Source organism: Lycorma delicatula, chromosome 1 (genome assembly GCF_047948215.1).
Source record: "Lycorma delicatula isolate Av1 chromosome 1, ASM4794821v1, whole genome shotgun sequence".
Taxonomy (NCBI): Eukaryota; Metazoa; Arthropoda; class Insecta; order Hemiptera; family Fulgoridae; genus Lycorma; species Lycorma delicatula.
In genome coordinates this window covers 349,085,130-349,098,954 of record NC_134455.1, presented here as the reverse complement: position 1 = coordinate 349,098,954, position 13,825 = coordinate 349,085,130, and the positions used below count along the sequence as shown (strand labels likewise).

Below are 13,825 nucleotides of genomic sequence, written 5' to 3'. Positions count from 1 at the left end.
TTGAAGGTAAGTGGAGGGATGCTGAAGAATTTCATGGTGTAATTCGATTAATTTTGCTGTGACAATCAAAGAAGAGCGAACTGGTGAATCATTTTTGATAAAAATTAACCTCTTTTTTGTCAAATATGGCTGTTTTTCTTTATTTCCTCATTTAGATAATCTAGAAGAGATGAAAAATATTGTCTTGGCAACCACTTTTTCTGTTGACAGGACAGTTTTCACCTTCTTTGGAGCAAGTTCCCTGACTGCACCCCATTGTTTCAGTGTTCCTAGTTTCAGGTAGGTAGTGATACATAAAAGTTTCATCAGCTGTAATGAAATGGCACAAAACTTCCTCTCGATTATAACAAAACAATCCAAAACTTGCTCAGAACTATTTATTCATTCGTGCTTTTGATTGACTGTGAGCAAACACAGCACCCATCTGATGGATGGTTTTCAAATATGTAAATAGTTGTGTAAAATATTACGCACCCTTTCATTTGAGGTGCCCAATATCACATATTTTCAATCTTCTATCCTTCAGCACCATATTGTGGGCTTTTTCATTATTTTCTGCAACTGTAATCTCAAAAGGCCATCCTGAATGTTCAACGTTGTTTCTACTCATATGAACACTTTGAAAATAACTGAATGACTTTTTAAACTATTCTGATTGATGGAGCAGTCTCACTACAATGTTTATCTGGCTTAGCTTTACTTTCTTGTTGGTTTTTTAAGTAATGTTTTATCATCGTACAAAAATATTTTTCAATCATTTTTCATAAATCACAATACTTGATCGACTCTAACAATTTCCAACAACATGAATTTTCCAACAACATGACTAAAATTTGGTGTATGCTCCTATCAAGGAGGTAGGTAATAAAAATGACCTCAACAATATCCTATAAGCACAATCTCTTGACATTGTACACATTTATCAAACACTCACGTTGTGTTGAATCATAACAGAAAGTTAGAATCATAGCTCAAAATCATAACCCATGTCTACCTACTTTACGCAGCTTACTATATCCCAGATCACCAGAACAGGATGTATTATGGATTAGAATTTAATAATAATAATTTAATAAAGTTTCAAGCAACCAATAACATGAAAAAATATAACCGGTTACACCTGGCACAAACCCCTCTCAAAGGAAGGTAGGTGCTAACTCTCTGACATGACACAAGATATCGGTTATTACAATTAGTCACAATTTAATTTCAATTGTTAAAATATTTCAAAATAAAATCTGCATTTATATCAAATTACTACATATACAGAACAATATTTAAGTATGGAAACAGCTTCATATTTCAAAACTGAGAAATACTAGGACGCACAATTAGGTGCTGATCTACATAGTTATAAAATTACAAAAATTAAATTTTGTGAAAAAAATTATGGTGAAAACCATTTTTTGAAAAATACCTTAGTTTTTGAGTTATAAGTAAACAAAGTTGCAAAAACAGAAAAATTGTAGTAGTAATAAAATGAGGTAAAATGCCCAGTAGTAACTTTTTTATTTCTTACTACCTTCTGGTTATCATCGCATAACAAACTTTAAACAGGTAATTTTGGTACTAATGACCAAAATATGAATAATAACATCCTTCACAATAACAAATAATGCTATAATAATAATATGCAATAACTAATAATTTATAACACTACTACAAATTAAATGGCTGGGTCAATTGATATTATTTACTTTAATTATCACAGTATTTAACTTTAAAATGTAGTTAAATTTTTTTATTCCTAACTTACTCGGTGTAATAAATTTTAAATAAAATTTATAGAATTAAAAAATTTTTAAATTTAAAAATGTTATTACATTTTTAGACCAGTAAATCAGCTGTTACTTCACAATTCAATTCGTTTTATGTAACAACTATGTAATTTATTAACTTCTCATTTGACTTCTTACTTCAACATACAAGTACAGTAATAACTGCTTCTAAATTAGTTGATTTGTGCCGGATACAAGATGCCACAAAAAAATTTAAAACATCATAAAGTAGTAATTTTATAAGTATGTACATCTGAACTTAATTTGACCTCCTAGTACTCCTAGGGCCTAATACCCAAAATATGAACCTATTTCAATACTGTAATATCACCCTGTATAAAACAAATAGATGCAGTAAAAAAAAAAATCATATAATCAGTCAGAAACTAGATGAAAAACAACTACATAATACTCATATGTTGTATTTTGAGGAAAAGAACTGCATATCATTATTCCTAAGTTGATAAATTTTTATTCTCAGGGACCTATCATGAATCAAAATTTGAGCATTCATAATTACATTTAGATAGATTTAAATATACAATAGTTAAAGTGCCAAAACAAATCATTTAATTCTCTTTTACCTTTCACGTTGCTAACTATGTAAAATAATTTATAAAAATAATCACTCTATTCTCTGCTATACAAAATGAATGACTAGCAAGGTGGATAATATATCAGAGATTTTATGGATGCCCTTTCACAGAGTGGTAGGAGAGGGCTGCCATTTTAAATCCAAAATGGCAGCTTCTATAACTTGGCCCTAGTTCTGAGTCAACTCCAGTTAAAGATTTTCAAGCGGTTTAAGTAACTCATTTGTACTTTACGGTCATAGCAGCAGCAGCAGCAATTGAGTGGCAAGCATTCTAGTCTCATAATCAAGAAGTCTCTGATCCAAATGTCGTTTTATTTTTTATTTTTTTCACTTATGTCATCAAAAATTTCTAGCAATAAAAAATTATGTTAATATAATTTATTTGTATGTTTCTAAAATTCTCACAAGAAGCCCCAAATTAAGATTTTTTTAAAAATTAAGGAGAAAACATTAAATGACAGAAGTTAAATCTCTGACAATTTCTTAAAACCCTTTTTGTGAAAAAGATACTTTTTTTAAATCCGATATGGTGTTTATCTTGTTTTAAGTCTAAAATGTAATTCCAGACAAGGAACAATACAAAGTAGATTTTTGAATTTTCAAAATGATGTAAACCTTGCATATCTGGGACAAAATTTACAGTTATGAAAGTAATATACATGTTGATACAAACTACATTTCTAACCAGGGCCCAAACTGTGAAAAAAAATGTAAATGAAACTAATTTTACATAAAATTTAATCACTGAAAAGTACAGACAGGTAGAATACATTCTAGGGCCACTTCATTTTTTAATAACAAAATTCTAATACAATCTAAAATAATATAATATTTGACCAATAAAAATAAAATTTAACTAACCAACATGCAAACTGCAAATGGTGACTTCAATGACATTCTTCCTAGTTTTGCTACCAGTTTTGTGACGGCAAGACGATCTGACTTTCTAATGTGGTATAATACTCCAAGAGCATGATACTGAACCATAATGCTGCAAACAATATTTTTAAAAAGTGATAGATTAAGCATTTTAAAACAAACATATGTCTAAATTATAGACTAAACAATGTTGAGAGATCAAACATAAATATAAAATCTGTAAAAGAAGATCCAGAAACAGAGTAGAAATTTAAAATAAACTCAAGTAGAGTATGAGTAAGCAAAGTGAATGATTGGTTATGTTTGGATTATGCTCAGTCAACCTTATCTTACATGAAAAAGGTATTTATAGTTAAATTATGTTATAAATGTGTATTAAATAGTTAGCTCACATATATTAAATTCATTTGTTTTAAAAGTAAAATCAAAGGATAATAACATCAAAGTAAATTCAAAAGAAAATCACATCGAAATACATAATTATCTTATGAAACCTAATGAATACATTGGTCAATGTTGTTAAAAAAGTATACAAGCATTGGATCATCAGATTTCTTACCAGCAAATTAACTACTGCCATCAACTTCCAGGATAAAGGGGAAATACTCTCTGCCCAAAACATTATCTAAACTGGCAAGAAAAATCAACAAAGATGAGCTACTGAGAAAGATAAGAATAAAAAGAATTTTTTTCAATGTGACATATGGGGGTCTCCATACAGATATACACACGTGCATCAACAAAAGCTTATCCATGGAAAGACAAAAAATTCTTGCAGCATGTGAAAAGATGAAAAAGGAAAAATGGTTTAAATACTTTTGGATATGTAATGAGAACATATTAAAAAGGAAAACAGGTCATCCAATCACTGTACTTAAATAGCTTTCTGATTTAGATAATTTAGTGTAGTTGGCCTAAAATGGTATTTGGTTTTTTATGTTTGATAGTTTATAATCAGATAAATGAGCAGAAAAAGATTTACATTTAGTTTTACAAAATATCAGAAACATGTGTGTGAACTTTTCATTGTTTCTACAAGAGCTATTATTACTAGGAAAAATGCCTGAAATAATAGTACTGACTGAAATACAGATTTTTGAAAATAATTATTTAAATGTCAAATAGACAATTATAATTATTTCTCTAACTACAATTCTAGTTATACAGCAGGAGGATTATTGTATATATTAAAAAAGGAATAGGCCTACATTGTATTGATTATTCTAAATTAAATTTTAAATCCACAGATATATGAATTGAAATTGAACAAAATAATTTTAAGTTCAACATAATGGTGTTCTATAGATTTAACTGGGTTTCAAAAGGTATTTATCTACAGGAATTACAGAATTATTGGCAAGCAACTGAAAATGAGAATATAATATATGTCAGTGATATAAGTATAAATAGCATAATTGATGATGCAATAAGTGATAAATATTTACTTCTATTGCAAGATCACGGTTTTAGTTTTATAATGAACACATCCTACAAGGCTTATATCTGGTATGTATATGGACCATATTGCTGATTTTCATGTCCAAATAAGGAAATCATTAAGTTGTGAAAATTACGATTTGGAAATTCTTGATAGACATTACAGATCATTCATTGATTAGTTTAGTACTTACTCTAACAAATAATAATATAAAAGGATAACATAAGTAAAGTTTACATGAATATTGATTAGCTAAAATAAAAACTTTATTCTATGAATTGGAGTAACGCCTTAAAATCAGATGATGTGAACAATGCATTTAACTTATTTTTTAATGTCTTTTCTGACTGTTTAAATTCTATAAAAAACATATATATGTAAAACTAAATATAATCCCTTAAAGCCATGTATAAATGTTAATTTAGTATATAGAATTAAAAACGCAATAAATAAAAAGATAAAACAGCAACTAAATAAATAACCATCAAAAAATATAATATAAAATATAAAGATAAGTTAAAAATTGGTTTAGATTTCACTAAAGATAGATATTTCAGTGACCTTATTTCGAGATCCAAAAATAATGCAGAACAATGGATGTGCATAAATAATTTATTAGGAATAGCCGAATCTAAAAATAGCAAAATAGATTCTTTAGAACTTATTGGTGATGAGGTTACAAGAGACAAACAATTAAATGCGGAAAAACTTAACAATTACTTTTTAACCGTAGCAGAGGAGATTAAGAAATAGCAACAAGTGACATGCATTCTAATAATAAATTTAAAAGGTACTTTTTCTCTGAAAAACCAAGCAAGTCATTTTAAATGAAGCCTACAAGTAATGTGGAAATAATTAGTATTATTAAAAGCACGGAAAATAAAAAGTCAATGGGAATAGACGGAACAGGAATTATATAATAAAAGGAGTAATATTGTTATTAATGTTTCGACTCATTTGTTTAATTTGAGTATAAGCAAAGGTAGATTTCCCGCTATATTTAAATAATTTTTTGTTGTACTTCTATTTAAGATCTGTGATAAAATATTAACAATTACCAACCTATATCATTATTGCCTAAGGTCTCAAAAATTCTAGAAAAAATTATAAAAATTAGGTTAATACAAGAGGTGATCTCTAAAGTAGACTGTTTCATTGCAAAAAATTTGTTCTGAAAACTTTATAAATATTTTTTATTTCTCTTAAACTACATATCTTATATACTACTTCTCTATACAATCACCAAATGTATTAAGACATTTTTCGTAGCAATACACCAGCTTCAATAAACCCTCATCCTATTCTTCTGCCACCAGTTCATTTAGCCACTGATTAACAGCATTTTTAAGTTCATCATCACCTGTAGATCGCTTACCACTCAGAAATTCATTCATTTTCCTGTTTACGCCATTGCGTAAAGTTGCGTCATTTCCTATGAATTCAAAGCTAGGGTTGGGTCTTGTTGTTTGTTACAGGCTTGGTAAATTTATTACTATGTTCCGTATTGGACTTGTCATATTTGTATCTGTTTGATTATATTTGTTTTGAGACCTGGCGTCAGCCAGACGGGCGATTCTGTCATCTTAATAGTGACGGCGTGCTTTTTTCTTGTATTATTTATTGTTGCCTTCACACACCCTTTTTTCTTTCTTTCCCATACTAATAAATGCACACATCTCTTGTTTTTTACACACACTCTCTCCTGTCCACTGCCTATGCTTGGTTTCCCCCTCTTTTCATTCACGCCATCTTTTCGGCAGAGTAGATCAGACATTCACCATGTACAGTCGACTGTAACTTTTCTCTCTCAAACTTTGTGATAATATTTTCATCGCATTCATACTCTCATAAACGTTGTGGTATTTCTCTGTCGAAATATTCTCTAGTTCTACTCGTCAGCGTCTCGTCACTTCACCGATCTCTATGTTTTGTTTTGCCTCGTTTCTTTGTTAAGTTATTCTTCAAATTCACTATATTACGTCTCTGTGGAAAGTGTTTCAATCACTACAAACTGCCAATTCTATCGACGCCGAATCTTCTCGAGCTGCTGATTACATTTACATCGATGCAGAATCTCTCCAAACTTGTTGGTACATATTGAAGACGCCACGTCCTGCTCAACCTCTAAACCACGTCTCACCCCTGTATTCCTGATACACCACTGCAGACTACGCCCAGGATTACTGTATGTATTCATTTACCTTCATTCACGAGTTCGTCTCTTGCTAATATTTGTGTGCTACAGGCAAGTTCAATTTTCATTATTTATTACGTTAATCAGTTATTTTATCAGTAAAATTTGTGAAACATTCAGTTAATCGTACATTATCCATTTCAATTTCAAGTTTGGTTTAAAAAACCATTTATTCACTTAAGTGCAGGCATGACAGGTAGCTTATATAAGGTTATGTCATTGTTCAGGTGCAACCTATTTTACATGCTTAATTATTACAATTTGTTGTTATTGTAATTAACTCTATCATTTAATCTTGTAACTTGTTAATCGCCGAGATTAATCCTTTTCTACTCATTAACTGTATTCTTAATACTGCTCTTAAATTAACCTAAAGCAAATTACTCCTGATGTGAATTTATGTTTTTGGACTTTGTAATTTTATATTTTCAAGAAAGCTTACCACTAAATGAACTCTATTTATATGTTTATTTATTTCAATTTGATTATTGTAATTAACTCTTTTTGTACTAGAATATTATTGTGGCCTTTTTTCTACACTAAACTAGAATTACATGTTTTAATTATTTAATGCTAAGTTTGATGTTCATAAATTAGAAAAGGCCAGTGCCATTAATAAGATTTACTGTAATTTATTTTTTCTAGGTTAATGACCTTTTGTTCATTGCTAATTTTCAGTAATGCAACAGTTTTCCAGTTACACTATTTTTATTGATGTTATGTTTATAAGTATCTAATTGTAAATAAGGTTTTTTATGTTCTCTTGTTTTCAGGCTTTGTTAAATTGTAGATTTTCAAAATGTATATTCATTTTTTTCTCATTTAATATCATTGTTCATATGTTGATTCAGCTACTATTTCTTATAAATAATTAAGTTATATTTATTTCATACTTTCATTTAATTTAAGGTTATGATTTAGCATAAGTTCGTTTGTTTCCTTTCCAATTAAAGTCCAATTTCTTTTGGCAAATATGAGCTGTGTGTTCTTTTATTTTTTGTTAACTTTACCCAACATTCCCAAGCAAACAGTAATCAGAAACAACTAAGTCTGGACTCTATGGTGGGTGATCGCAAATTTCCCATCCAGATGTTCTCAATAAATCACGTGTTGGATCCACAAAATGTGGACATGCATTATCGTGCAGCAGGGCAATGCTGTCGATCAGCAACCCAAAACGAAATTTTGAATTGCGCACCGTAACTTTGGTAGTTTTCCAGTAGGCTTCTGCATTTATAGTTGTTCCACATGGCATGAAATCAATCAGCAGTATGCCAAACTGATCCCAAAAGACTGTGGCCATCAGTTTGTGTCCAAATGGCTGGGGCTTGACCTTTGTTGGTCTGGTTGGTGATTGAGGATGGCACCACGCCATTCACTTGACTGCCGTTTTCTCTCTAGCGTGTAATATGAAATCCATGTTTCATCACTGATAACAATTGAATTAAGGAACTCATTACCATTTTCTGTGTAGCGCATCAAAAATTCCAAAGCAATTCCCTTTAGGAATTTTTTGTGATGTTCCATTAAGATGTGCGGCACCCGACGTCCACAAACCTTTCTTAAGCCTAAATGGTCATGAACAGTGTGACCGATAATAGCTCTTGAAACAAACATCAGGAAAAAGAAGGGCCAAGTCAAAAAAAGTTGAGCAACGATCTTTTCTGACTTCATCATCAACGCGTTTCAACAAGTCCTTGGTGATTATCGAGGGCCTCTAATAACGTTCTTCATCATGCACATTATTTTTGTTATTTCTAAACTTTTCACGCTATTTTCAAATGTTTCTTTCATCATTACATTATCACCGTACACAGCAATCGACTACCTATGAATTTCAGCCGGCTTAATATTCTGATGGTTTAAAAACATATGACTCCATGTATTTCACAGTCGGCGGCAAATCAATTTTCTTATTCATTTTATAACATAACAACTCACATCTCACATGTAATCAAAGATACTACAATGCAACAACAATGCAGTGACATTACTAGCATGACCATGAACGACTATTTTAATTACCTTAAGGAGAGAAAAATCCCAGCGGTCTTTATTTTAGACAAATCCCTCATAGATTTCATCGATAAAACAAAATTTTTCAGTAAAAGATTAATATAGTTTTCACAAAGGAAAAAATACTGAAGATGCACTTTTAAATTTCACATCCAATAATAGAAGGTAAAAACAACAGTCAGCCAGTAACGGGTTTGTTCTTGAACTTGAAAAAACGTTTGATATTATTGATCACATTTTGTTTTAAAAACTACAGAAAACTGGAATAAAAGGTCAATACAATAAATAGTTCAAGATGTATTTGAGGAGAAAATCTCAACAGGTCAAATTAGGAGAGCTCTCAAGGTACTGTTATCTACAGTATCCCACAGGGTTCTGTACTTAGAACTATTTTATATATTATATACATAAATGATTTATGTAGTGAAAAATTTAATGAGGCTGAAAGTGTATACAAAATAAAGAAAAATATTTAGGATCTTATGGGAATCAGGCAGAGGAAAATCAAAAACGGTTAACTTTTCAAATTAAAATGTGTGACAGAATGTTAAACAGCATAAAAATCTCAATTTAAACAGTAATACAAACATATATTGCACATGTCAAGCTATATCACAAGTAAACATGGTTAAGAAACTGGGAGTAATTTTAGATGTGAATCTGTCTTTGAAGGAAAATAAAAAAAGGAAATAGGATTAAGTATATATAATATATTAAGTATATAGTATACATAGTATAGTATATAGATATATAGTATAGATAGTAAATATAGTATAAATATATTAAGTATATATAGTATAAATATATTAAGTTTAATATATTAAGTATATATAAGTTTTATTTCTTAAAGAATTTTTTTTTTGTACAACAATTTTACTAAAAATGTTATATCACTCCTTGATAAAATCAAGATTGATATATATAACTTATTAAACTATTTACAATCATAACTTAGTAAATATGAATTATTCTAATAAAAAGCCATCATTGGTAGCACAAATAAATATGTAAAGAATGATTTCTCTTAAAAATATATTCAGCAAATCTTTTTCATTTTTTAAAAAACATAGCATCCTGTCCTAAAAATATTTCTATGTTTCTAGAGTCCTAAAAATTTGTTATAAAAGGTGTAATATGTACAGAGTAACACACATACATATGTCAAGAGTAATTTAGGTAGGAATGATAAATTTGTGTTAACTCTGCCAAAAATATTACAAATAATATAAAAGAATCAAGAAACTTTAGAGAATACAATACTCTGTTATTTATAGGGTTACTATAAATCGATGAAATTGAAGTTATTATTCTAATTTAATTACTGAAGAAATTACTATTATAGAATTACAATATTTATAGACTTATTATTATTGTAAGTTGCTGGTGGTGTATCTCAAAATTTCTGTTTCACTTCATAAAATGTTATTCTGATTATAACCCTCAACACTGATTTAACTATGGGGAAAGTAAATTTTCAAACAAGATACACATTTTATGTTAAGTTATATTACAGAAATAGTTACATTGAATTTTCTTTATTATTATTAACTAAAAATAAAATATATAATTGTGTTATTATTTGTAATTGTATGAGGTACGGCTATTAAATGAAACTAATGCTGCAAAATATTTTATTTTAAATTTATACGTACTTAGTTATTATCCCCTTAAATAAACACCCCTCCTCTATCCCTACAATGCTCCATGTGAATTTTCCATTGTTCGAAACAGTGCTGGAAGGAAGTCTTCTTGAGCTCTTTCATGACCCATGCCGCTTTTTCTTTACAGCTTCAACTATCTGATATCTTGTTCCTTTTAATGCAGATTTGACCTTGAGGAACAGATAAAAGTTACGGTGCCAGGTCAGATGAATAAGGCAAACGGTCTAACACTGGGATGTTATGCTTGGCGAGAAACATCTTGAAAGACAATGCAGTGTAAGCTGGTGCGTTGTCCTGATGAAGAACCCATGAGTTGTCCTGATGAAGAACCCATGACTTGTTCTTCCACATTTCGGGTTGTTTTTTTCTTACTTTTTGATTAATGATTTGATCTTCAGGAACCCAGTGAAGGTACACAATTCCATGAATATTGAAAAAAACAATCATCACTGCTTTGAACTTTGATTTGCTCATTCGAGCTTTTTTAGCTCTCGGTGAAGTTTGGGTTTTCCAATGCATGGATGGTTCTTACAAAAGAATAAAAGTAATATGAAGTAGCTGTCAAGCAAGGAGGTTATAAAACTAAAACCAAAATTTTTACTAAAAATGTTATTTTTTTTAACAATTATACTCTAAATGTAGTATTATAATGTTGATGAAAAAAAAACGTCGTTTGGTGAAATGGATCATCTGGAATACAAAATGTTTTATTAAGAACTTTTGATTTTTTCTCAATTTATTTTTAATGTTGCATATGTTAAAGGTAAAAATGTCACTTGATCCAGAGCATATCGAATCCAAACGATTTTGTAATTGTACCCTCTAAACATTGCATAACTAAATCATTATATTTAAATATGGTAATTTTGAAATAAAAGTTTTTCAAAGTTAAAGCTGGAAAAGTTATGTAACCGTTGTCAACTTTTTTTAAATTTTATAATAATAAAACAAAAATTGTTCTTCTTTTGGGATTTTTATATATTTTTTTTATTTTTTACTTTTTTGAAAGGAAACATTTTTATCCTTTATTTGCACAGAAAATGTTATTTCTGTTCTTGTTAGATACTATCAATAAAACAATTGTATTATTAAAATAAAATCACTGTCTGTGTCTGGATGAGGTAGAGGTGTATATTAATCAACAGTGGTTGCACTGTAGGAGCTGTCCACGAAGAGTGATCTTTTTCCTAATAATGGCATTCAAGTTTGTTTTACTTGTTATACACATGTCTTCCAAACTACTGCAAATTGTAAAAACTAATAGATTTTAGAAAAGTCAATAGGAAGGTTTTACTAGCAAAAAATACAAATTTTCTCTTGATTAGTAAATCGGTTAAAAGAATTATTATATATTCATATAAAAATCTGTAAAAAAAATTCAGGTTAGCAATAATTTTTGTACAACAATAAATTCATCATTCAACGAACACATAGAATCTAGACCTATGTCTCTATGTGTAGTTATGAAAATAAAATGGTGTTATAAGTTACAACTTATAATCAGTTACAGATATACATCTGAAATTTAAGATGCAATAAGTTAATAAGGGGCTAAAAATGTAAAACGTCACGAAGATTAGTGTAGTAGTTCTTTAATGGCAACCAATCAAATTCAAGCAATGTAATAAAGACTGAAAGCACTGTCATTTTTAAGTTCTCACAGCAGACAAAAATTAGTAAAAGATGAAAGTTCAGTATCATCAAGCACAGAATAAATTTATGTAAATTTTGACATAACCTGTTATAAAATCAGGTGAATAGTTTGTTTTAATAATGCTTCCAATTATAATTAATATAACTTTGCGACTAACAGTAAGCTTTTTTAACAATTCAGAAATTATGAAGAATTCTGTTGCTAAATGCAATAAAATACACTATGTATTACCACACACACTGATAATGTAAAGTTATCACCCACTTATAATAATAAGAAAGCCTAAAGACAAACTTATAAACTTATATTGTTTTTAATTATTCAATTATACCTGTCAGAATTTACTGCTTCTTGTGCTTCATTCACCCATCGTTTAACAACTTCACCGGCTACTTTAGTAAGGTGCAAACTACTAACCAAAGCTGCACTGCTGACGGCTGGATTTCTATCTACTATAGCTTGTTTCATATATCGTTCTATGGCTTGCAACATTGTGACCTGTCAAATAATTAAATTCAAAAAAAATCTTTACCATTATAAATTTGAATTTATATTATATAGGATATCCCAAATGTACAGTAGTGAACAAATTAATCCAAACAAACGGAATTTTTGTTCTGCTGTAGGGAACTTTCAATCTGTGGCAGACTGCTTGCTGTTTGGTGTTTCAGGTTACATTGTTAGTTCGTATACAAACAGAATTAGTGGTTTTTGTGCTTTTATAATTCATTGCCAATTAGTTCTTTATGACCTTGTGAGTTTTTGTTTTAAGTCTGTTATTAGTTTCTTGTTAATACAATGGATATAACCCCACAAAAGCGATAAAAAATTGTTGTCTGTCCCAACTCACACAAATGACTCAAAGACAGTGAGTGTAGTGTGGTTAGGTACTGTAAATGAAATCATGAAAAGGTTTAGGAATGCAGGTTCCGTCTCTCCAAAGAGAAAAGGAAAATGTACATGGAATAGGAAAACCACGCCTACACAGGATCGATTACTAATAAGAAAAAGCAAAATTAATCCAAAATTGTCAACTCTTGACCTTAATAGGTACTTGAGAGCCAATGGGACTAATATTTCTGATATGACAGTTCATAGAAGACTGTTGGCAGTGGGAAGAATTGCTTGGAAACCTAAAAAGAAGCAGTTTTACTGGCACAGGTTATGAAGACAAACAGACTTCAATGGGCAAAGGAACATAAAGAATGGAGTATTGAGATGTGGAAAAAAGTTATTTTTTCAGACGAGACTCATTTTTTTTTGTTGTCCAAGGGGAAACAGTAGTCTACATTCATAACTCAGCATATGAGAAGACTACTATGCCAGCACACCTGCAACAAGCTCCCAAACACCCAGCCAAAAAGATTTTTTGGCGATGTTTTACATATGAAGGGCCAGAAACACTAAGGAAAATAGTCATACTTATCCAAACAAACCCAGAACTCATTTCCAACAGGACCTTGCAACATGTCACACATCACAGAAAAGAAAAGAGTTCTTCAAAAAACAAAAAATTTGAGTGCTCTCGTGGCCAGAGAACTCCCCTGACATGAATCCCATTGAAAATTTATGGGCCATACTAAAAAGAAGACTTGGGAAAATGAATTGTA

General features: G+C 29.9%; 1 protein-coding gene across 2 annotated transcripts in view; it reads right to left on the bottom strand.

The window, feature by feature from the left end:
• gammaCOP (coat protein (coatomer) gamma) overlaps window positions 1-13,825 on the bottom strand; it is a 79,913-nt gene that overhangs the window by 53,499 nt on the left and 12,589 nt on the right. For both annotated transcript variants that reach the window (XM_075382472.1, XM_075382473.1), the window contains exons 4-5: window positions 12,547-12,713; window positions 3,235-3,364 (exon numbers count right to left, since the gene is read on the bottom strand). In XM_075382472.1, coding sequence (XP_075238587.1) covers window positions 3,235-3,364; window positions 12,547-12,713 — 297 coding nt within the window. The remainder of the gene's footprint in view (window positions 1-3,234; window positions 3,365-12,546; window positions 12,714-13,825) is intronic.